This window comes from Crassostrea angulata, chromosome 3 (genome assembly GCF_025612915.1).
Source record: "Crassostrea angulata isolate pt1a10 chromosome 3, ASM2561291v2, whole genome shotgun sequence".
NCBI lineage: Eukaryota > Metazoa > Mollusca > Bivalvia > Ostreida > Ostreidae > Magallana > Magallana angulata.
Window position 1 is genome coordinate 29,362,536 of NC_069113.1, and position 26,799 is coordinate 29,389,334.

Genomic DNA, 26,799 nt, shown 5'->3' on the forward strand with positions numbered 1-26,799 from the left:
AATATTCATTAATGATATGAAATATTTAAATTATGTAAGGACAGAAATCAAACTGCATCCAAACATTCTGAAAAGGTCATTGTGATAGTTGTTACAATTTTATGGACCCATTTTTTGTTCTGGTGATCATTTGATTTTGATAAATTTAAATTCAATTTAATTGTATGCACCGTTTTTACTTATAATAACTTGGCCAAAATACAAATTGAGTTTAAACTAAATTGTTAATGTGTCTTCTGAATTATTCCCTGGACTATCATAGATCATGTGGGTGACGGAGTTAGAACCATTTTAACAAGAGCTTGGACTTTGGGTAGTTGGTGTCAAACAGCATTGTGACGTAGGCCTGTCTATTCCATTGCTAGCTACTCTTTGAAATCAACAAGATTTGTCTGGCTTTTGAGCTAAAACTACGCAATCCGTGTATATTTCACATGAAACCAGCATCATTTTCAACTTGTTTTGATGCAAGAATTAGATAGTTACGTCCTACTGAAAGTCATAGGCCTTGTTAAATTGGTTCTAGGTTTATAATTTAATTCATAATAAGCATGTGCGAGAAACAACATATTCAGAGGGCTTATTTGAATAATAATATACAGTCAAACCTCGTTATCTCGAACTAGGTGGGACAGGTTAAAAACTTTGAGATATCCATGTATTCGAGATACCAAGGGTAAATTACTAAAAGTGTAAGTGTTTGGGACCTAAAAATCACTTCAATATATCCACTGTATTCGAGATACTGGTGTTCGAGATGTTGATGTTCAACTGTAAATATTTTTGCAAATATTTCATAAATCATTATGTTTCAGATTAGATTGCAAATGATAAAAAACAAAATAATTTACAGAGAAACGCAGGATATTTTCTGCTTATGGTACATGACAGAATTTGGGTATTCAGTGATACAAACTGTGGTTGTTTATTAAATCACAAATAACATAAAAAGTAAAGTAACCAGAGTTGTGTATTGTGCATTTCCTCACATTCTCCAGAATGTTAATATTCATTCTACTAGTTCTACTGTCAAAACTTTCTGATTTAGTTTTAATTAAATTGTGAGGTTTGCTTAATATAGTTACTGGTAAACAAAATTAAAATGACATTAAATATGTCAATAATATTTAATTGTACAGTTGCTGAAAATAATTTACACTTAAATAATAAGAAATCATTCATTGATTAGTTTGAATATTCAATTGATGAGGTGATAATTATATGATCACGATCAAATCTATCACAAAACCCTACTGGTTCTTAAATTTACCCCAACTAAAATTATAAACTTTTAATACTCAAAGAACGACTATTAATATAATAAGTTCTTGAACATACAAAAATATAGATATATGTATTGAATTCATTATAAATTTTGTATATATACTCAACTGGCAATTTAAAAAGTTGAAAGAAATTAATAAAAAAATAATCTACCTCATAACCAGCTGTAAATGTAGTAATCCTTTATAAACAAGGATTATTATGATGCAATGTATCAATGTTGAATATGGGATCTTTCAGATCCTATAAACAAAGATTATTATGATGCAATGTATCAATGTTGAATATGGGATCTTTCAGATCTTTATAAACAAGGATTATTATGATGCAATGTATCAATGTTGAATATGGGATCTTTCAGATCAGATCCAGCACAATCTCTGATTTTTAACAGTGTAGTTTTTTTTATCCCACGATTACATACGCGTTATGGCAAATACATGTAACCTCCGCGTTGATGTTCAAAATAACAACCAACTTACATTACATCTTCGACAGACCTTATAAAAACAAGAGGCCCATGGGGCCACATCGCTCACCTGAGCAACAATGGGCGTTCAAAAGATATTGTGCCATATGGTCCCTCGGTAGATTAACAAAAAATAAATATTGTCAAGTATTCGAATTTTACACTTATTTTTGCATACACGTAATCTTTGACATTGTACCTTCATGAAATACTATTTTTTACCAGAATAAGAAAATCCTACGCAAGATATAAAACTAAACCTTTGGTAGGGGTACACTGTTAAGTTGTTAACTTCCAATTCCCTATATTTTCGTTCTGCCCCCTCCCCCCACTTTGTAAAGCGATCAAAATATATGAGAGCATATAGGTACATATTATTTTTCATCAATTACTTACTTGTTATTGTATTTAAAAAAAAAACCATAATAGTTATTGTATTTTATTTAAAAAATCTTACATGTATAGATGTGAAGAAGAAAATTGTACCTCAATGTGCTCAATGGAAGAGACAAATTAAAAACATTCAAAAATTTAATTTGTCTTCTCCATTTCAATTAAATGACTGTTATTTACCTCGCGTACAATCCAGGATAATTTTCTGCTGTGATATTTTCTTAGGAATAGCGATAATTACTTTATCCCCGCAACAGAAATGTGTCAGAACTATGGAAACTGTTTTAAAGATGTCGTTTTTATTTACTCGTGTCTGAAAAACTATCAAAATTGATGTAGATTTCACATTATTTATTGTATAAAGAGGGGGCCCCAGAGAGTAGGTATGTACAGAATATCATTCTTTTATTTTGTTTGTACACGTATTTAACATACTCTAATTCATATAGAATTTCTAATGTTCAACCAAAATTTCAGCGTCAATCGTAGAATTATAAGCAAGATACAGAGCTCACAGTTCGCCTAGGTTTGAGTCATATTTTGTTCAAATGAGTTTATTACATTCAGCTTAAGATTTTTAACTTGGTATTTCCTATTCAGCATTTAAAATGGAAAAAAAAGAATGGCCTAAGATTTTCAATTCTTTTATTCACTCAAGACCAGTTCACTGGTATTTGAGGTTCAAAATCAGTTTATACAAATGTACACAAACACAGTCAAGGATCACATGTACAGTAGGAGTAATAATGACGAAAAAAGGTTAAGTTTACAATACAATAAGTTGTTAAAGTTGGTTTCTGGAAGAACAGACTTTGAAAATTTTCTTAATAAATATTGACAAATTTTTTACTTTTTTAATCTTTAGTTTTTAAGATCTGTGTACAAACATAGAATTGTGAGCAAATCTCTGTATCATGCTTATAATTCGAAGCTTAACACTCAGATATGGTTAGTAAATAGAAATTGTAAACAATTAAACATAAGAAACATGCACTATAACAAATAAAGAACACAATTTATTTTTTCGAAATGAATCATATATATACATGTATATACCTACATATTTCCGTCAGCGATATCAAACTCTATTTAAACTGAATAAACTCCAGAAAATGCCGAGCGACTCAACAAAACCTATTGCATTAATCTACCGTTACGCAAAAGATAATGCCGAATTACCGATAGAATGAATTGTATTTCAGTACTTTTTTGATACATCAGATTTTGCTTAATTTGCGCAGGTAAACAGTTCACTGTTTGATTTACCGAAGTCTCTGTTTGAATTGATACATAAAAATCACGAAATACAGACGAGAGTTCCCAGGTTACAAAGCATAAATAATAAAAACGAAACGAAAATCAGAACAAGCTAACACCAACGTCATGTGTGAAAACTGTCAACGCATTGAAATATTTAGTCTCAATTTACTTCACAAAATCGGCACCGATATATTTTGCATGTTTCAAAAATTTCCCTTCATACGCGAACTGTTGCATAACAAGCAAATTCATCATAGTCAGGTCGACCCTTTTTCGTATAATGTCATGGCTGCTTTAAACAAAGAACCTCGTTTTAGAAGTATGGAATACGAGTCTTGGTAAAATGGGTATGCAAACCCGGGCCGTGGCAAAATAAAAGCCGGGGCAGATCGGCAATCGTCAATTCCAAATACGCATTATTTTGCGGCATATTTACAGCGAATACAAATATTACTGGTCCATCAAATATCCTGAAATTTTAATGAGATTGGCAGATTTAAAATAACTGCCAATCTTTTGTTTTGCCCAGGCCAACTCTTGCCTACCCATTTTACCGGATGCCGAACGCGAAGCTGAAACTCGCCTTTCCTTTATTATTATTTTCGTAATAACTCAGATTTGAAACAGAATTAGACCTTAATTTTTGCAATTTATATATTCCTTCCCATAAGGATAATTTATGCTAAACTACGTTGAATTGAAATCAGTAGTTCTTGAGAAGAAGATTTTTAAAAATGTACCCCCCCCCTTTTTCTACAGTTTCAAGGTTTTCTCCGCTTTGAATACAGATCGGACTTTTATTTCTGCAATTTATATTCGCCATCCCATAAGGATGCTTTGTGCCAAATTTGGTTGAAATTGGATAAGCGGTTTTAGAGAAGAAGTTCAAAATGTAAAAAGTTTACAGACGGACGGACAGACAGACGGACAGACGGACGACGGACAAAATGTGATCAGAATAGCTCACTTGAGCTTTCAGCTCAGGTGAGCTAATAATAACTAATGTAAATAAAACTCGACATCTCTTTACAATGCGGCCATATTTGTCCAGAAATTAGGCCTAGGCTAATGAAGTCTTCTGTAGGCCATATCTTTTTATCATATAACCTAATTGATTTTAAAATCAACAGAGTCTCAAACATAACTCTTTCAATAGGGCTTACATTAACAAAAATTTGCAATAAGTAGTACATCATCAAAGACGCTTACTCAATGTTGAGATTCCCTGTGACGATTGAATTTTCACTTTCGTTTTATGATCAAGTAATTTGGGTACGGGACATTTCGTTCCGAAACGTTTCGACCCAACTCCTCTCTCTCTCTCTCTCTCTCTCTCTCTCTCTCTCTCTCTCTCTCTCGTATTTTCCTTACAACAGTATATCCATATAATGTTTTCATGCTCTGCAAAAATAAAGACTTTTAAATCTATAGATCAAAGTTTCCTTTTTTTTTAATTTCTAAGGTACACTCACATGCCAAGAGTATTTTTTTCTTTTTCCTTAATTGAAAACAAAACTTGTTTTAAAACGGTTTTCTGTTGGATTTGGGGTATTATTTTAAAGAAATTTGTATTGATTAAAGTAGATTCAGTTTACACTTTTTGACACAAATTGAAACCGTTTTTAGACGACTCATTTGTAAAATGTGATATTTCAAACACAATACATATTTTTTAAGAGCTCTACTATACATGTATATCTATTGCAATATGCAAGCCGAAAAACCTCCTTTTGGACTCTGAATATCAAACCTCAGTAACTGGAGGTTTGAAAAATATCTAAATTTGACGCAAAAAGGTTAGAGAAATTCTTAATTTATCTATCCATGTCTTTTAAAATTCGGATTATGGGTTACTTTTTCACGATTCTTTGAAAAATGTTGGTTTTCAATGAAAGATATAGTGAAAAGAAAAAATTGACAAACATTTGGCATTTGAGAGAGAGAGAGAGAGAGAGAGAGAGAGAGAGAGAGAGAGAGAGAGAGAGAGAGAGAGAGAGATTTCCTTGTTTAACTCTAATAAGCCTAAGGTTTTTGTTTCTGGGTTTTTTTCTATGGACCCGTTTTTTTCTCAAGTTTACGAAGTACCATTAAGTATCCTATATATCCATAAAGGCTAACAAATATTTTATTTCTGGCAGTATATCTGAAAACAGACTACTTAGCTTACATGTAATTAACTTCTTTTGTTCTTAACCTGCACCCCTTCTCACTTAGCCAATACAAATATACCTGTATTTTACCTGTATTATTTCAAAATGTTGGCCAAGTGGGAAGACACCATCCATATACATATAATTTTGAATTTTCGAAAAGAGAAGAAGATGGTGGGGGATAAGATAGCGCAAATGCCCATGTAATTTCAAATTTATTTTTTCCCCCAATTAAATCTATTTGATAATTTTATTGTACATGTTTGCAAATATACAATTTCTAACTACATGTACATAATATATTCAATCTTTAATATTTTAACAAAAGAAAAGATTAACAAATATTGCTTTATGTTTTAGTGGTATCGAACCTACAACATAAAAAGCCTTTAGATATATAAGGTGAACCTGCCTGGTTCTCTAACTACAGAGCCATTTCAATCACAACAACGTGCATATTATATTTAAATGCTATAAATATGCGACTTAGGCCACGATTATGGACGTCTTATTTTTCTAAAATGTTCAATTGTTGGGAAAAAATGACAATTTTAATGTACAATGGGTGATCTCTCCATTTTTTTTTGCTGATTTAAATCAGCATGATTTCCATTAGACCTTATTTAGATTATGAGAAAAATATGGCGCACAGGCCCACTCTATAAAAGAAAAGGATTGAAGTTCTAAAAAATGGCACTGTTTGGAGGTTTTAATACATATCCGCCAGTTTGAATTAACACATTCTAAGTATTGAACATATTCAAGGGTTATAAATCGATAATGTATTAAATATATATTGTTTTGAATGATCTTTTGAAAATTTATCAGATTAATTGATATTTTAATTTTTCAGTATCTTATCCGTCCTTGTATAGGCATTTTACACGCCTTATCCACCCATCTTTCTTACTCTGTGTTTTGAAAATCAATGTGTTTTAAAAATAATCACCTTTTGAATGTCGAAAGTAAATATTACTCAATAATATTTACAATCACTAAATATATCGAGAAAAGGAATACGTGTACAGTCATCTGTAGGCCTACTCGCGAATATTTGTATCTACACATTGTTCATAGTCACGTGTGTTCTGTAATAAAAGTTCACTCTATATAATGTTACTATATGGGGTAGGCTTTATAGGTGAAAACAAGTGCCTGTGATTGTAGCTCTTTTTTGTTGCGTCTTTTAATTGCTTGGTTCATCATATAGGCTAGGTGTTTTTGCAAACAACAACTCCAGGTGTATAATACGTAATTTCATTCGATGCCATTCTTGTTACTTGTCAGTCGTCGAGATTCAAGATTTTTAAAAAGAGACTCTTACCTGCGGACGTCGGGGACATCATATCTATGATTTGACAAGGTAACTCTTCCAGAGCGATGTTTTCTGTTGTTCGCCAGCTGTCTGCCAACATTTGATTCTATAGAAAAAAATAAATATAGATTTCTTTCGTCAGGCTCTGATATATATCACACGAACTCTGGAAAATCTTTCGGTTAAAATCGATCATGGCAATGTGTATTTAAAAATATGAACCCAGTAGCTTTTGCATAATTTGAAACCGTAAGGTGTTTTTTTAAATAAATATCGATTTCCATCATTTTTCATTTCATTTTTTCTGGCCTTTTTTTTAATTACATGTAATAAGAAAGAAAAGAAATCTAACTTACACTCTTATTTTGATCAATGAAATACATGTAGGTGAAGTGAATGTTTGACTTTATAGCTCATACAAGTTTTTTCAATTAGATCCAACATCTTGAATGTGCTGATACTTTGAATTTGGAGTTTCTTATTTTGCATGGATTATAATGAACGAAGACTTCTCGCTAACAGTGACAGTACACGCAGCATCTGGGTAGGAATAGACACTGCAATCTGCAACACTAATTACACTCCACACCGACAACTTTCTGTTTCAAGATGTATAACAAATCAATATTGTTAATGACATTTGCCGGTAACTATGACAAAACTCAAGGACTGTTAAGGTACAAGTCATTCTCATTCAATTATTTGGTTAAACACCTCATGTATTTGGGATAGGATTTTATTTTTTATATCTATATTCATATATGTGTGATATAATAACAATATGAAAGATCTAGTTTATGATTGGTCTGGTAAATCAAACGTACCTCTTTATCTGCCTTGTTATTTGCTCCCAACGTCCCCGTTGTCTCGGCATTTTCTCTCAAATCAATTCCCCCCTTTACCCCCATGTCAGACTCTTCATGCACACGCAGGATGGAGACCAAAAGATAGCGTCCAATGTTATCCTGAAATACTACTCACAGTCATTTATGTAAATGATATGATATGTAAACCATTTTGATTAAAACATATTCCCTAATAGCACGCGTAGTATGTATTTATTAGCGGATATAATTGTTTCGCGTTTAACTTCCTCTAAAATATGCCAAAAATTATAGCAAACAGTTTTTAACAGCAATGTGAGAATTTAGCGATAAAAAAAATTGAATATTTTAACCAATCAACGAAAATTAAACCCGTACAAGAAATTGTTATTAAATTTTGAAATATTTTAACTCTAAAGAATTTAATGAAATGAACCCTCTAACATATAAACTCTTCCCCCAAAAAGATACCCCTTCATACTGTCAAATAATAATTATTTGTACTGATATGTTTTTGACAATAATTGGCCTATTTTCTCATCAAATAGTTGCGTAAATCAAAACTTAAAGAAAGAAATAAAAAGAGAGAGAGAGAGAGAGAGTGAGAGAGAGAGAGAGAGAGAGAGAGAGAGAGAGAGAGAGAGAGAGAGAGAGATGTTTTACCTGAAGAGCCGGGATGAAACTATTGAGTACTTATTTCCTTCGCGATCTGTCTGCTGCCATGCATCGACAGTAAACAGTAATAAATGCCAATGCGCGACACGTGAGTTTCACACACGAGACCTCGTTCCCAACGTGAACAATCTACATACGTACTGCCTTGTCACAGTCCGCGCTGTGCTGTCTGTCTACAGAAGGTATGAACCATCATTTAAATATATAATGAGGGTATAAAATGTAATATTGTTTGGCACATTTTGCCTAATGGTCTATATATATGTTACTCACCAAAGTCCTGATTGAACAAAAATGTATTTGGCGCATGTGTTTATACAGACAATGGTTTGTGGTTTTTACAATAAAAAATTGAAAACATATTTCACGAACGAGTAAATTAATACTTATAACTCTGGCATAAAAATATAAGACCAAAGGCTATAGAAACTTTGTTCAATATGAATTTTAACAAAGGAAACTATACTTTCCAGGTCAAATTACAGTTAAATACGCAACAAACTGGAACGTACGTGGTGCTTTATATGTTTTTGAAAGTGTTGGGGGGGGGGGGGGCTCATCCGCTGTATATTGACAAGTGAAAAAAATTAAATCAATCAAAAAACTAATGCTAATCTTGAAATTCCCAGTCTGTGGGAGTGGGGGGTTGGTTATTATCCAAAGCCAATTTCGTTATTTTCACTCCAATATTGATATGCTCCCAAAAAGTGGTGGGGCGGGGGCAACTTCATCTTATTCAATATTCTAGATGTATTATATGTATTTAAGAAAAATGTTTGCTGCGAAAAAACAGGTTTTTTGGTCGTAGGTACTAGCTTCAAAATGTTCTATTTGTAACAGAATGGGAGCCATTAATAATGAGACGAGGCCGTTTTAAGGTTGTCCATCCATAACTAAGCCGAAATTAACAATTTTGACTGATCTACATTAAATATGTATTTTAATGTTATTATTTGGCTGACATAAACCAATCTTGGGAGTATATTTGTAGTCAATCAAATGAACTTTTTGAACTTAAAACTTTTTTAAAGAGTTTAGGAAAATTTTTAACAAATCATTTTCGGAAAATATGTATGGTAAATTATGAATTATTTTAGCATATTTGAAAAAAGGGAAAGCTTTTACAACTTTTTACCACGAGAAATGTGAGCAAATTACTTGTACTAGAAATGTATATTTAAAAATGCATTTTCCCCACAGACATCAATGTTAGCTTTAACATATGATAAATTTCTTAATATTCAATTTTTTTTAAATTTCAAAGGTGAATCTTTCTTATTTAATAAACCCCTTAAAATCACACCAAGATTTAGGTGATCAAACTTTAAATCTATTAGATATGAAACATGATAGTTATGGATGGACTACCTTAAATTATCAACAATGTTCAAAATTCATTACAATCTTAAAGACATAACTCCTAACATTCGAAACGCATTTCCCATTACAATACTAGAAATTCATTATGATGTATTCTTTTCCCAGATGTAGATTAGAAGTTTTTACCAAGTCAGTTTTATGAGTTGATTTTAATCAACTCTCCTATGCTTTAATCAGGCAAACCGGAAGTGAAACAGTGTTTGGACCTAAGCACTCATCAACACCGCTGACAAAATTTAGTTCACTCTAAAAAAAGTTTTACTTAGTAATCATTTTTTACTTAAAATCATATTAATAAGTAATAGGTAATTACTTAACATTTACTTACAAGTTTAAAACAATTACTGAACTTCATGTCAATTACTAAATAAAAATATTTTACTTACATTTACTTAATGTGTAGAAATGTTTTACTAAGTAATTCCTTTTTACTGATTATTGTTATGAAAAAAGGGACAATCATTTACTAAAAACAAAAAATGATTTACTAAGTAATTCCTTTACTGATATTTGTTATGATAAAGAACTATCATATACTTAAAGAAAAAAAAAGACTTAATATATAAGTATATTATGAATTATATAATTCTAAGATAGTCTCAATAAAAATTTCTATTATTACGAAAATAAGATCAACTTTAATCACATACATTACATGTATAAAAGGCAAAATGACCCCCCCCCCCCTCCAGACCCCACGTATTACGTGAACACCAACCTGTCTGTTCTTTTGTTATGCTATATTCTTTTTACCTACGCTCAAATATCAGTTAACTTATATTGGAGTGTCTAAATTGCTTGATGTTGAATCATGAAGATTGAAGAATTTTTTCGTATGCTGTTCAGTGTTTGTTTCTATTTTACTTTTGTTTCAATGTTAAGCTACGCGCGCGCTGATTGGTCGATCAATAGCTAGCCGCGAATTTTCACATTCGATGCTGCCATGTTGTCTGCCATCACTGAGATGGTAAAATGAATGAAAATAAGGGAATAAGGCTGTGCACAAGGTAAAAGAATGATTGTCAATGGAGTGTTTACTTTTGGAATATCCACGGCTAAACAGAGGACGAATATAAGTGAATGAATTGAGTCTCAACACCCAAGGCCACTGCATGCACCATCTCGTGCATGATCATGAGCACGTTTTGAAAAAGTAAGTGAAGTAATGAAAATATATTCGTTGAATGGCAGTTTAAACAGTTATTGGAATATAAAACGAAAGACTGTGATCTTTTATAATGAGTTTACACTGGCGTCGGAAGCAAATTGAAAGTGGGGGGGGGGGGGGGGTGGCTAGACTAATCCTCAGAAAATTGAGGAAAAAAAAACTGATTCCCAAAATCATCGAAATCCTAATCCGTGCGGGGGGGGGGGGGGGGGGGAGGTATACCTATACTTCCAAAAAAACTATCTTACCTACGAATCTTTTTTACCCAAAACATGAAATTCCTAGTCCGTGGAGGGGGGGGGGGGGGCTAGTATGCCTATGACTCCCAACTTCTCAATCTTTCAAGGTAAATTTAGGAACAATTATCATTGCTACGAGAAAAAGTAGGGGGGGGCTGAACCCGGCCTCTGTGATGCTATGTCCCTAATGATTAGGTCCAACTTTGCAAAAAAAGTGGGGGGCTAAGCGACCCCCCCCCCCCCCCCCCCCCCCCCCCCCGGTTCAGACGCCTATGGTTTAACAGTTTAAGGCCGTCCCTCTGACAATGCCGGGTGTCGAATCAAGCAAAACGCTTGTTATTGACATCGTTGTGATGCATGAACAAATAATTTAAATTCAAAATTTATTTAAACAACGCCAAATTTAGTGAATTATCATTACATAGTGTATAAGTACATTTTATATGACTTACATTTTTATTACTTAAATAAAAGAATTCATGTTCCACTCACATAGTCAGAGTTAGTAGTGCAAATTTGTAGCTATATTGATTAAAAGATCAGTAGATGGAGTAGATATATGATAGACTAACTTGTTTTTCTTAGAAACTGCTTTAAATTTGAAAAAAATTGTGCTTATATGAAATCCATTTATCTTCCCAATAGGTGTCTGCCCTGGTGACCGGGTTACACAGACCTAAAAAAAACCTTGCATGAAAAACTAACTCACTGATTTTATTATCAAATGATGCAAACAAAAAAGAGCGAAGACAGAATTTGTGTAAGACTACATAGAAAAGCATATAAACAACAGTGCTGAAGTCTGACCATTCCATTGTGGACATTATTGTGATATTCGGCTATTTGTGTGATATTGTTTATGTGTGAAATTATATCGGAGAGCACATACAGGAGACTGTCATAAAAAAGACATCAAGAATGCCTTAAAGATTGCCATGATTAATTGTAATATGACCAGTGACCTTGCAGGGCTTAATTGTGAACTATATGGTTTGAACTTCGCTCATTGTGAACTTTTGTCCAAGTCCATATGTGCATGCATGTTGTGATCAAACTGCATTCAAGTTAATCAATCTGCAGCAATAAATCATCACCAATTGGTTGAGTACTATTTGTCAAATTTCATTATGGTTTGTTCATCAATTTTGTGTTTATTTTTGAAATTTATAAAATGTGCAAAATTTAAAGTTGATAATTTTAACTTGTGTCCTTTATCTCTAATTTTGCTGCAACTGTTTAAGTTAATCATCTTTGTTAATCACCAGTAGAAGTTATTTGTAAATTGATTAAAAAGCATAGTACATGTATGAGTAACTCATTATTAAATGATTATAAGTGTTTATTAATTGTTTTTATGCTGTAATATCTTAAAGTTGCTATGTTTATCTGTAAGCTTGCGGCAACTGTTTGTCGCAAATTTGCAGCAAACTCTCTGCAAAATTGACGTTGCATTAAAATTTTGTACAAATTAACGTCATTTTATTAATTAATGGGCCTTATTTTCTGATTTAAGTTGTTAAATATAAAATTATCTGGAATTAATTTAATTTCTTCCTAGGTATATCTACTTGAAATGAGAATTATATTGAGTAAATAAATAACAAGTATTTATATACATTTAAGTAATTGCAAATAAAGTAATAAATTTGTCTACTACAAGTAATTAAATTACCTATAACAAACCATATTGGATAAACTAATGAAAATAAATGAATTTAATTACTTGAAATGAGAATTATATTGAGTAAATAAAAAACATATTTATATACATTTTAGTAATTGCAAAAAAGTAAATAGTCTTCTACAAGTAATTAAATTACTTATAACAAACTGATTTTGATTACTTAAAATAAGTATTAAATAGAGTAAATAAATAACCAATCTGTATATACATTTAAGTAATTGCAGAAATGATGAGTAAAATAAATCATAAGTAATTGTATTAGTGGTATTTACTAATTACGATTCCAATTACTAAACGAGATTGCCTTTTACTTGCTATTCTGACTAATTGTATTACTTAATATTTATAGTTTTTCTAAATTCAAATTCTTATTTTAAAAATGTATAGTAAAACTTTTTTTAGAGTGTTCTAATCGATAAAATCGAACTATTCCTACGCCAGAGTTCAATATAGTCTCGTACAACCAGACGGTCGGCTGTCTTCGCAAATCTCCGACCAGCAGAGAGTCTCTCTTGCTTGTCGGAGATAAACGGACACAGTTCAATTTTGCTTGGATCCATACAATTACTCATAACTATTTCGATTACTGATACGTAGTTTGATGGAATAATTCTGTGAATATTATGCAACATGATCATATTGGGTTTTCACGAAATTCCTGTGGGAGAATTCATATAATAAAAAAATGTGCGTCATTCAAATACATGTTGGAAACTACTTGCCATGCAAAATAACATATCGTTGATTTTAAAATAAGTAATAATCGATAAAATCAACCCCCGACAGTTCTTCAGTACTTTGATTTATGCTGTTCGTAAGTGGAATGGTCTGAGTATTAATACAAGGGAAGCTACCTCATTAGCTACTTTTAAGGAAAAAAATTATAGAGCAACATTACAAAGCCTTCAAAGTATTTTAAATTTGGTATTAGATTTTTTAAACATTATTCATACAAAACTAAGGCACAATCGTATTCTGAATTCTGATCTTTATCGATGCAATATCCATAGCAAATCCATTGTGTTCATGTGGAAACTTGGAATATGTACATCACTTGTTTTCTGTGTGAAAAAAAATATTAATTAGTAAGACAATTCCTTATGTATATTCAATATTGAACTTCTTGAATATAATTGATGTACTAATTACACAGATTGTGTTCTTGGTTTGATAAATCTCTATCTGTTGATGAAAATGTAATAAGCTGAAACTTAACGAATTTTTACACAGGAATATATAGAGTAAATCTTTAAAATCTTCTTCTCGGAAACTTATCTACCAGAATAGCTGAAAATTATGTGAAAGCATTCTTCTCAGGTAATGTTAATTTAAAGTTATGAAAATCATGACCCCGGGGGGAAGGGTTGGGCCACAATGGGGGTCGAATGTTTACATAGGAATATATAGAGTAAATCTTCCTCTCAGAAATTTATTAGACATGAAAGATGAAGTTATGTAGAAGCATCCTCAGGTAGTGTAGATTTAAAATTGTGAAAATCATGACCCCTGGGGGTAGGGTGGGGCCACAATGGGGGGGGGGGGTCAAATTTTTGCATAGGAATATATAAAGTAAATTTTTTAAAATCTTCTTTTCAGAAACTAATCAGCCAGGAAAGCTGAAACTTGTGTGGGAGCATCCTCAGGTAGTGTAGATTTAAAATTGTGAAAATCATGACCCCTGGGGTAAGGTGGGGCCATAATGGGTATCTGCTGTGAATAAGCTACAACAAAATAAATACTGCCTCATCTTAAATCGATGCGTAAAAAATGATTGAATTTATCGATGGAGCATTATACTGAAAAATGAATTGGTGATTAAGCCTGTTTAAACGGCGTGTTTTTGACAATTGTTTACACCATAAAAAACAAAAAGCGATTACTGTGAAAACTCTATTGCAGTTCTGATACAGAGTTAAACGACACATCTGGCAGTTGGTGCATAAATTATCAATACCATGTTAGCAGGTAAGAATGGGTGGGTACTAAACACTGTCGTGTATCCGCGCCGGTAGTGACGTGTTTGGTTAAAGTGAAAATGGTGGTTCCGTTTGCTTCTTGATAAGTTTTCGTGTTATTTAAGGCTTATATTGTCTACTTTTACACGAAAAAGATCGTCAGATCTATTTAAAAGTGTATAAAATCTTTAAAGTTCTACGAATTTTATGTTAAAATTATGTAAATAAGCAGTTCATGTCGATTAATTGTGAACAACGGAACAGGTTTGGATGACCTTGTTTTTCAAAATAGGATCGGTTTGGATACGCATCTGATACGGTTTGGATGTAATTAATTTGTGAGTTTAAATAGTTCCTTTAATTATCCCCTCGCGAAGGGGATATACCATCGCTACTATGCGATATACATGCCCTCACTGAAAAGCATGCTGATATCGTCATGTGATAGACATATGAAGTCATATTGTTTAAAAAAATAAACATACACGTTAAAGACTTGTGCATTTAAGCCAACAAAACTTAATATACCGTAATTTGAATTTCAATTTTACACACGCTCCAAATAACGTGCAATTAGCTTAATTATAAAAATTGCATACAGATTGCTTTACAGATATGTTAAGTCTATTGTATAATCATTCCATCGATATTAATTTCAAAAGATTCAGCCTTACCAAAATCTGTACCGACACAAAAAACATGTGTTTAAGACAGTTTCAATTGTTATGCTTCTATATCGTTATCGGCTTTAAACGTGAAAACGTCAAACAATCAAAAGAGATCAGTCAAATACAGAATTATACCAACTTTAAAAAGTTTAAAGTCTGTAAAATCATCTAATGATACAAATATTTTTTTTCTTTTAAAATTGAAACGATATAATATATTGATACACTGCACAGAACAAACCGTGATAACGTGGATATTTTTAATTATTGGTATCCTGATATGGGTTTCATGAAAATGAAAAAAAAATTCTCTTTTGATACAGAATATTTAACTTATCCAACATTATACTTGTCTATTTTTCTAAATTAAAAATTGAAACGTTCCCAAACAACTTCTTAGTTTTGCAACAGCCTAACAACTTTGCTTTGGCAAATTTTTAACTATGACATTTTTATCATTATACTTTCATGTTAAATACTAACGCGGGTTTTGTACTTTTTCTGCAGTGACACCACCTTCATTTCCCGCATGAGTCACCAAAACCTCTTGATATACATAGATACATATTTATTTTTTTGATTTTCTGGTGAGAATTATGACTGAATAAAATTTAATGTACATATAAAATGGCGATGTTTACTTAGGTCTCGTCATCACTTGAATTTTTTGGACCAACTATTTCTAACAACAGAGTAAATATATGACTTGGCAGACATCTGTGGTACTTTGTATTATATCAGTATAATCACTGGGAGTGAAATAATTGTAGAACTTTCTTTGTCTAGCGATGTACAGGCTTGGTATTGAATGTAAACAAAGCTCACTTTCATAATATTATTACCAAGCACGTTCTCCGTTAAACGTACTTCACGATTATAAATATCATTTCAGAATAACTAAAAAACACATCATATAGTCGCTTGCCATAAAAGTAGTAGATAGTTGTCTGTTAAGGTGTGTATATGATATATTGCTTTTCAGGTTAAAGGTGAAAACTTATATTTTCTTTATAATCTAAAATTAAAGAAAGTATTCTTTTGAAATGTCAGTAAAAAAAAACTTGATATAACTATATTTACATTTTCAATGTCTTTTCATTTGATAACGCTAAGTATCAATTTGTTCATATTCAGTCCAATAAATTCAAATGACGTTTGCTTATTAAAATATTTAAAAGTACAATTGCTGTGAATTAAATTAATATAAGTAATAAGGAATCATTCTTTCGATATTGTTAGGTGTAATTTCGTTTCGAGCTTTATTGGGTTTGACCACGCCCCGACCAAAATAATCAACTCATGATATTCGATCAAAGAATGATTCGGATCCTTATTCGTTAAATAATCAATTTCTGATCAATTATACACTAAATATACCATTTTATCAGAGGAAAAAAACAGGCTTGTACATGTCTAAAGAAATAAACTTATAGTCATCCAGTTTTAGTTCCCTTCGAACATGTGGAAGTATTTTGGTTTTATAATATGTCATTATAATATTATATAAAAATATCAAAAATCCTAAAACTTTAAATCATTCAAACCGTACCATTTGCACAATTGATATTTTAGCATCCAAACCGGAATAATTTATTTATCCAAACCGTACTACTTCTTTAGCAGGTGCATGAAGTTATTGCTATTTTTATACATATTAATGTATTAAAAAGACATCGGTTTGGTTTTATTTGGTTAATGCAATGTTTTAAATTAATTTTGGCTGCTTCAGATTTTTAGTATGTGTTATATTATCTACGTAACCTAGAAATAGTTCTTGGTTTTAGCGTTAAAATGACACGTAAACGATTGATTTTTCTACAAATAAGTCGTTTTTATAAACGATGAACGAAAATAACGCACACTCTTTTCAACTGCAAAACCTTCAGAAAAATATGAATGACTATTACGATATTTTAATTAATATTTACCCCGTTGTCGATAGAAAAAAGGACACAACACTCATTGTTTTTGCAATGGATACGCCATTTTCACGTTATCCAAACATGTCACTACCGGCGCGGATACACGACAGTGCTAAAGCGGCCAATGAAAATGCTAAACTGCAACTCGCAATCCCAATAGTGACGTCACTCAACGCGTCGGTCCATGTACACCCAAGTTAGATTTGCGATAAACAAAAGGGGCGTTGATGTTAATTTCGGTAACGTAAAAAACGTCAAAAAGTCATTTTCACTTATAACGTAATGGTACATTTCATTAACCACAACATACAAATAAATTAAAAAATAAGACCTTTAAATTGATTTTTTCGACATGTAAGAGATTTTATATTTCAAAACTTCAAAACATAAATATTTGTAAGAAATATCACTGCTCAAAAGTATGCGATTCGCTCACAACTTTCAATTCTTATTCTTAAATGAACTTCCTCTGAAATTAGTCATATATTGTCAAGAATAGCTCTTGATTCAAAAATGATATACAAAACTCCTCCATTCCCGAGTCTGTTCTACCCTTGTTTGTTTCTTTTTTTCTTAATTAATGTTAATTCGTAGATTAGCAGTCAAAGATCCCGTTGAAATAATCAAAATACATGTTCATCGTCACATCACGTTTAACGTCATTGCGTCATTTTACATGTACCCATGACGTCTATATCTTATTCGTAAAAATAAATTAATTCGACCGGTTAAGTTCAGATATTTGTCATCAATTTTGTCTTTAAGTTATTATTCCTACATCTTATTATTATTTTTTTATACTTTTGCTACCTTCTTCACAAAATAATTTGTAGGTATTTATAATTTTCACTAAAACTGTTTTTATGAAGAAAGAAAACCCGCACACATACTGCATGCCGTAACGTTTAAGTCCTTGCGTCATTTTACGTACCCGTGACATATAATGTTGGGGTTTAAACTTTATTTCATTTTGAATTGTACATCAATATGAACAATAAATAATGCAAACAGGATTCGGAAACAAGTTGTTACAACTTATATTAATCCGTTTCCTTAAATTGACTTTCGACTATTAAAAACGATAGTTGCCCTTGCTGAATGGCAAGTATATTAGGAACAACAAATGAAAAAAAAGATGGAATTGATGGAAAAATTTAACCAAAAAAAATGAAAAGGGAAAAATATGATAGAAAATATACAGAGAGAGATATCATAACTTGAATTAACATTAAAAGTGACCGAGTAATAAACAGTCGTACGATGCAAAAATAACAAAATCGACAATACGGTAGCAAGTGGAATTAAGTTACAAATCGTTTAGTAGCAGAAATAAAATGATGTACATGTTTGAAAATGTTTGTATTATAGGAATAATTTCTATCTGGGTCTCCAAATAACAGAATTTTTAAAGTGACCGGTCTTAATGGGTCAATGAATTTTTCCCTTGCATCAGTGTATAGAGGACATTCTAATAAAAAGTGTAGTGTTGTTTCAATTTGTCCACAGGCACAATTAGGATTATCTATTATATGTTTTTTGGATAAATGCGAATTAAGTATACTACAATTGAGTCTAAGTCGTGTGTGTAAGATCTGTTCTGTGCGCTTACCAAATAGAAAGTGTCTTGGGGTTTTACAACAGTTTGAGTTAAGCACACGTTTCAAATTGGATACTGAAGGATTTTCTTGGACACTTATCGGAAGATCGTTCCAAAGCTTTGTAGTGGACGGTAGAAAAGATTGTGAATAGTGGTTTGTATTAGATTTTCGTTGAGTAATGCAGTGCGATCTTCTTGTGGGATAATGATGTGTTTCACTGATTCTTAAGGGGATTAGAGAAGATAGATAATCTGGAGCACTTCTATGGACCATGGTGTGGAATTTGATTAGTTTATGTTTTTGTCTACGATTGTGTAGAGTGTCCCATCCAACCTCTCGATACAGATCATTTAAACTTACGAGTTTTGTCGCACCTGAGACTATGCAAGCTGCCTCAATATTGATTTTTTCGAGTTTATCGGCTAAATCGTTTGAGATATTGTCCCAGACAACATCTGCGTATTCAATGACTGGTCTTACAAATGAAATGTAAAGTTTTTCTAAGGATTTTCTATCTAATAAAAATTTGAGTCGTCGTAGAATGTGTAACCTAGACGATGCCTTCGCCACGACAATATTAACGTGATATGACCATTGTCCGTTGTCTGAAAAATGTAATCCTAAGTGTTTATGATGTGACACTTCACTTATCTTTTGTCCATTCAAGTACAAGTCTGGATGTAGAGTTCGGTTTCGTTTGGTACTAATTGTTATGCTTTCAGTTTTCTGAGAATTAAAGGTAACTAACCATTGATTAGACCATTTGTGGATTTTGTCAAGGTCGCTATTTAATGTCTTACTTGCGATGACCGGGTTATCGACAATAATGTATAAGGTGGTGTCATCCGCAAATAATTTGATAGTGGATCTTATGTCAAACACTATATCGTTTATATATACAAGAAATAACAATGGACCCAATATTGAGCCCTGGGGTACACCAGCCTTTACGTCGCGCCAACCCGAAGCTGATGAGTTTATTATAACTCTTTGTTTACGACTCTGGAGATAATTTTCGAACCACAGATAAAGTTTACCTCCTATCCCGGCTTGTTGAAGTTTATAAAGCAAACCCTTATGCCAAACTCTGTCGAACGCTTTGCTTATATCACAAAACACGGCACGCACCTCCCTTCCCGAGTCTAAGGCTCTTCCTATATCGTTAGATATGTCTAATAATTGATTGACTGTTGAGTCACCGGAGATAAAACCTAAATGATTGTTGCACAAGAATTTTGTTTCTACAAAGTAACTATAAATATGGTTGTGAACGCATCTTTCCATGACTTTACCAGTAATACACAATAATGAAATCGGTCTGTAATTGTTAATATCATTACGTTTACCCTTTTTGTGAACAGGTGTTACGTTAGCTTGTTTCCATTCCGTAGGAAAATGTGAATTTTGAAGTGATTTGTTGAATAATTTGCGCAATGGAAAACTTAAAATCGACGCAGCTTCCTTAAGAAGTCGAGGATTTATGAGGACTGGCCCAGTAGCCTTAGACGTATCTAATGAAAGAAGAACATTTTTTACTTCGTCGTCGGAAAGTATTATTTCTGTATATAAATGGTTAGAAGCGTTGTTATTACTAGTATTTGGAAGAGTCGCTGATGAATCGTCGATATTTGACTGATTTGTAAAAAAGATGTTAAAAGCAGTTGCTTTTTCAAAATTGTTATCGACTACATTGCCATTAACATCCAAGGGAGGTAAGTCATTGCGAATCTGAGTGTTGGATATTTTATTTACCATATTCCACCACTTCCTTGAGTCGTTACACTCGGATATATTTTTTGACAGCTTTTTATAATAATCATCGCGAGCATTACGTACAGTGCGTATACAGTGATTTCTTGTTTTTCTAAATTCGGTCCATTTGTCAGGATGATCAGTTCGTTTAGCGATTGAATGCAATCGTTTCCGTCGACGGATAAGTGTTCGAATTTCATTATTCATCCAAGGAGGGTCGGATTTTCTAATAGTCACTATCTTATTGGGAATGTTATTTCTAGCGTGTTTTATAATAGTTTCATTAAATCTTTTAACATTGGTGTCGATGTCAGAATCAGACAATATTTCTTCCCAGTCGATTGAGTTAAGGCTATTTCTATATGAAACGTAATCGCCTTGGTTGAATAACCAAATTTCGCGTTTAAATGAGTGGGAGGTTTGATTACATAGAGTTAACGACGCATAAACAGGACAATGATAACGTACATTTTGGTCCAGAAAACAATCGCCAACATAAGCTTTTTCAAGAATATTACTATCACTGACTATAATAACATCTAGAAGTCTACAAGTTTCTTCAGTAAAATGGGTTGGTTCTTCAATAAGTTGGGTCATGTTGTACATATTCATTATATTGATAAGATACTCGGATTGGTAATTGTTGGTCAGTAAGTTTGCGTTGAAATCACCTGTGATTATTATTTTGCTAATTTTGGTTTTAAAAGCTAAGTCTATGGAGTACTCTATATCACTCCATATAGATACTGGAGAGTTTGGGGGTCGATAAAACGTTCCGTACAGATAAGAATGACCACCCATAAAAAGTTCCAACCAAACGCACTCAACCGTGGTTGGTTCAAGGTCGACTCTGCGTTTTGCGAAAATATTATCTTTTACATATACTGCCACGCCCCCTCCTGTTTTAGTTTTACGACAACGACAGAATGGAGTCTGGAAGTTATGTATATCGATATCCGAGGTAATGTTATCTTCGTGAAGCCATGTTTCAGTAAATGAAAGGATGGTATGATTGTGAAGTTCTGTTTCGAGTATATGGACCTTATGTGTTAGACTTTGAACGTTTAAATGAACGAAAGTAAATCTATGTGGATCGAAAGATGTGTTGATTGGGGGTAATTGTAGCTGCAGGACTGTAGCTCCCGGTCTGAAAAAAATCGGATGGACGACCTGGGAGCTACAGTGCCTCCCATAGTAAAAATCTGCAATTTACGACGCACAAAAAATGCGCTAGGTTTGGACTTATTAATCTCATTTACGATCTCATTCTGTACAAATATTTAATCCCAAAAAATTCCTCGGACATTTTACTAAAGATATTGTCACTTTACTTGCCTCTGATATTCTTTTAAACAACATCCCCAGCCCTGTAAATTAGAGTGGTGCAAGTTTGTTTACATTTAAAAATGGCGACTCTCGATCTCGACGTAAATTAACAAACTTCATTTTCCGAGGTCGGTTATCATGTTTAAGAGAAAGTCTGAGTTAAGTAACGTGACGATATCAGTAGTAATTTTGCTGAAAAATTTTATAGTTCTAATTATTTTTACAGAATTAATGTGAAAATAGGGTTAATAAGTCCAAAACAAGCGCAATTTTTTGTGCGCCGTAAATTGCAGTTTTTAGCCGGGCTCTGCTGAAAGCAGAGTCCTGGCTATAGGCAGGCAAATCGCCAATGTTACTATAAATAGCACAAGTAAACAAAAAACCAAACAGCGTCAAGGTAAGGCTTCCGCTAAACCAAATAGTTACACAAAGAGCCACGTTTTGTCAAAAGTGTTGGCATTTTGTTTCTTTTTTTAAAATTTCGAATGAATTGTCTATCTTTTTTAGTTTTCTTATTAATAACGTGTTTTTAAAACATTACTATGCATTTTGGAGACAAACAATGCGCATGAATTTCCATGAACTACTTTGCTGCGCGATGAAGAAATGGGGATTGAATATATAATGCTTGTTGCAAAATTCAAGGCAGCAACTGTTGAACTTTTTAACTTCTACTAGACAGACATATTTTTTGTTTATAGCCGCTTACAAAATTTGGTCGCTCTCTGATGCTTTGCCGACATTAAAAGCATGAGAGAGAGAGAGAGAGAGAGAGAGAGAGAGAGAGAGAGAGAGAGAGAGAGAGAGAGAGCGAGAGAGAGAAAAAGAGAGATTTTCAGTCTTTACTACACAATATGCATAAAGACACACCAAAAGAGCCCGGCTTTCAGTACTTCAGTACTTTGATTTACTATGGGAGGCACTGTAGCTCCCAGGTCGTCCATCCGAATTTTTTCAGACCGGGAGCTACAGTCCTGCAGCTAGGGTAATTGTTGATGAATTACACGTGGATGTTGAATGTGTGACAGTTGGTGTTGGGAAGGGTCCTGGGTTCACTTCAATATCGCCTGACAGGAGAAGAAGTAGGTACGAAAAAGTAAGTAAAGTCATAGATACAAATATACATGATTTGTGTAAAATAGGAACACTGGTAGATCTAATAGTAGTGAATGAGATATCATCGTGTTTTGTATGGTTTAACCCCATGCTTGAGTATACATTATTACTTATTAGGTTAGTTACTGACTCACTACGGAAATATATTGGGTTGATCAATCTCATAGATGGCGAGGCGAAGCCGAGCCTTCTATGAGATTGATCAACCCAATATATTTTCGTAGTGAGTCAGTAACTAACCTAATAAGTGTTTTGTTTTCTCGAGGACTTTCAAGCGACATATTTATTCACAAATTGTGATGATCTACGCAAAGCCATGTACAAGATGCCTTACATCTCGTCCAATTTAACTCATTTAAACTCTTCAAAATTTTCAATCTCACCTTTCAAATACTCTTTCAAAATCTTTGCTTCACCCATGTTTACTTACAATGTTTTGTTGCTATTCAATTTTAAATGTTTTCTCCCTTTCCTCTGCAGAGATTTGAGCAAATTTCGACGCTGTCATTTTGTTCTGCTCCAGACAAAACAATGTGACGTCAATATTCTAAGGGCAACTACTCTAATTTTAAAGAATTTCAAAGGGCAAATACTTTAAGAACTTACGGCATGCAGTTTATGTATAAAATACTATGAAATGTCGAAATGAGTAAGCGAAGCGTCGACCAATGACGGCCATATTGCCTAATATTATTTCTCACAGAACAAATATAGAGATATATGAGGCAATCACGTGCTATGTTTAAACCAATCAAAATGTGACATTTCAGTCCAAGGGAAAACAAGTAAAAATATGATGATAGGTACACATTTTATGCCATATTGTAATAGTAAATTGATACAGACGAAATCAGACAAACTTAATGATGATTTGGGAAAAATGGCAATGTGATAAAATAACCCCACACTGGCCCGGTAGCTACAGACATCTACACACATTAATCAGGTAATACCTGGGTTATGGTAGATTTCAAATGAGGAATTTCGGGTCAGTTGGGGTAATAAGAAATCAAATGAAGTGATGATGACTGAATAATAGAACAAGTGGACAAGGTCCACGTAAAGTACAACAATGATATGAACATCTCTCTCATATGAGCAAGAAAACAATGTACAAATAAACACAACATATGTACACAATAGTATGCACGTTGAGTGCATTTGTAATAATAAGGGAGTAGGGTTTTGTACGTGGTAAGGGTGAAAAGTAACATCTAAACTTACAGATTTTTTGTATAGGGTGTTTATGTTGAGACTAGCGATTTGGAGTACTCATAACTAAGCACAGTGACAGTATATACTATATATATAGGTATGAAAAAAAAAACATGATTTAAATCATAGACCTATAAACGATAGACAAAATGTTATTTGATTGATTGTAGCAAGGCACGATGTAAACAAGAATGGTCTATGAGTGGCCACTCTCTTTCAACACATGACCAAAGGGAGCAAGATCCGACTCCTTGCGGATCGCATAAGTCCTGTCCCCAAAGTCACGGACGCTGATCTTGCCGTTGGATGTCCAGGCCTGCTTCAACTTGCGTTCACGACACAGCTGCCTGCACAAGTACAGAAGACGATCGCGGTATTTTGTTAAGTCTTCGTTGATGATGATGTGCCTGGTTTCGGAGTTTTTCCGCAGCTTCTTGGCCTCCTTCATCAGTGAGAACTTGACGTCGGTGGATTATAATGTTGACATCATTTTATTTCTAAAAATCAATTATTTTTATTCGCAATGGTTGTATATTTGGCATCAAATTATTTAGGAGAAAAAGCACATTTCTAACTTCGATTCATTTGTGAATTTTCTGCGCGACTTTTTAAAAGAAGTGTCTAAGTTCTAAGTTCTTTTTAATGGCTATACAACCTATGAAAATGCACATTCTAAAATGATTTCTATTATTATGAAATATAGCCAACATTTTTTTTAATGGGCATGATACTTGTAATAGCCATGCCACGCATAACGTTCGACTGTGAAATATATCTCTCGTGACACGTGTCTTGAATAAAATCCAGCATAACGATTTTTTTTTATCATTGAAAATTAAATTATTATAAAATATATATTACGAAAATTTTACACAGAAACAATTTCTCTTTTTTTAAATTTTTTAAAAAAGTCATATATTTAAAAAACAACTTCAATAGATCATTGCAAGTTCCTGAATCACAATTTCTATTTTGGTAATGAACTCATCTTGCCCTGGCCATTTTCGGGGATTTTTTACGCATCTACAACTTCATTCTGAGAATTCTTTGATCCCGCGTTGATTCCTGGCATTGATTACGTCAAAAACGTCATGACATATATCTGTTACATTATCAAAATAATTATTCCACCAAATTTTCCCTCCTAAAATGAAAGTTCACCGAGATAATGTAGTTTATTTGAAATATGTACCTAAAAAGTGTTACCTATCTACATGCCATTTCTAGTAAAATTTTCAGTTTTTAACACCGATTTATGAAATATAAAAAAAAATTCCTACATTTTATGACATGTTTTGTTGAAGTCCGCGTTCATTCGAACAGATCGGTATATACAATTACATATGTTTAATTTTTTGTTTTTAAAAATAGTCAAATACTGTGCACGCACCCTGAAAAGACATTTTAACACCAACACCGTGCGCGACGTCTAATATCGCAATGCAGAAATGTCTATCATAGCTTTTCAAGTCTATGTTTCTACTGTACTTAAAATATTTGTATATTCTCATAATTAATCATAACAGGTGAGAGTTGAAGAAATAGGAAGTTCTAAAATTAAGAATACTCTTTGTTTGCTAGATACAAAATCTATATATACCGTAAGATGCTTTGTCTATAGCTCCACCCACCTGTCTTATCATCATCTGCACCCAATATTTTTGCTGTCGTCCATACACAGTTCGCGTTAGGAATGAACTCACTCATTAGTCTACTATAAGTCAGCTGCATGGGGTATGGGTGTTATATACTTCATTTCCGATAAATGTCTGTCCATCCCTCTGTCCCAACTTGGGAGTTCTGATTTTTCTTTTTTTCAAATGCTATGCTTTGGTTGAGAGACCGATCGTTATTTTTTGGTTTTTGATTTGACCTATAGATGATGAAAAAATTAATCTTAAACTACCCGTTTTATTTATTAATTTCATCCTTTAAAACGTCATGTTTTGGAAAATTTCTTTAAAAAAAAAGGTAGCCGGTTACTACATCATATGGCATAGAATAAACATATACATTTACGTATAGCTATGCTATTTATGCGTTACATGTAAATATATTTCAATATTTTAAAAAACAAGTGAAAAGCTGTCAATGTGACAGCAAACCGGGTATTCTTTTATGTAAATTGTATCCATAATCCATGTCAACCCTTATCCAGTGAAATGGAGTACCCTACATGTATATGCAACATTTTGCCAAAAAAAGACTAAGTTCAAAAGCTGGTATTTTTTCGATAAATTATCGGAAATCAAAATCCTAGCAATATGCACACCTCTGATATATGTACAATTGATCTGCAAAAGAACAACTTCCTATCTTGAGAACTGTAGGAGGAGTTATCCGTACAATGAGGGTACCCTATATGCAATATTTTGCCAAAAAATGACTAAGTTCAAAAGCTGGTAT

General features: G+C 32.8%; 1 protein-coding gene across 1 annotated transcript in view; it reads right to left on the minus strand.

Annotated features, from left to right (window-relative positions):
* LOC128176505 (uncharacterized) overlaps positions 1–7,836 on the minus strand; it is a 44,835-nt gene extending 36,999 nt beyond the window's left edge. Inside the window, exons 1-2 of the mRNA XM_052842900.1 lie at positions 7,696–7,836; positions 6,881–6,977 (exon numbers count right to left, since the gene is read on the minus strand). Coding sequence (XP_052698860.1) covers positions 6,881–6,977; positions 7,696–7,779 — 181 coding nt within the window. The 5' untranslated portion in view covers positions 7,780–7,836. The remainder of the gene's footprint in view (positions 1–6,880; positions 6,978–7,695) is intronic.
* Positions 7,837–26,799: the final 18,963 nt, after the last annotated feature.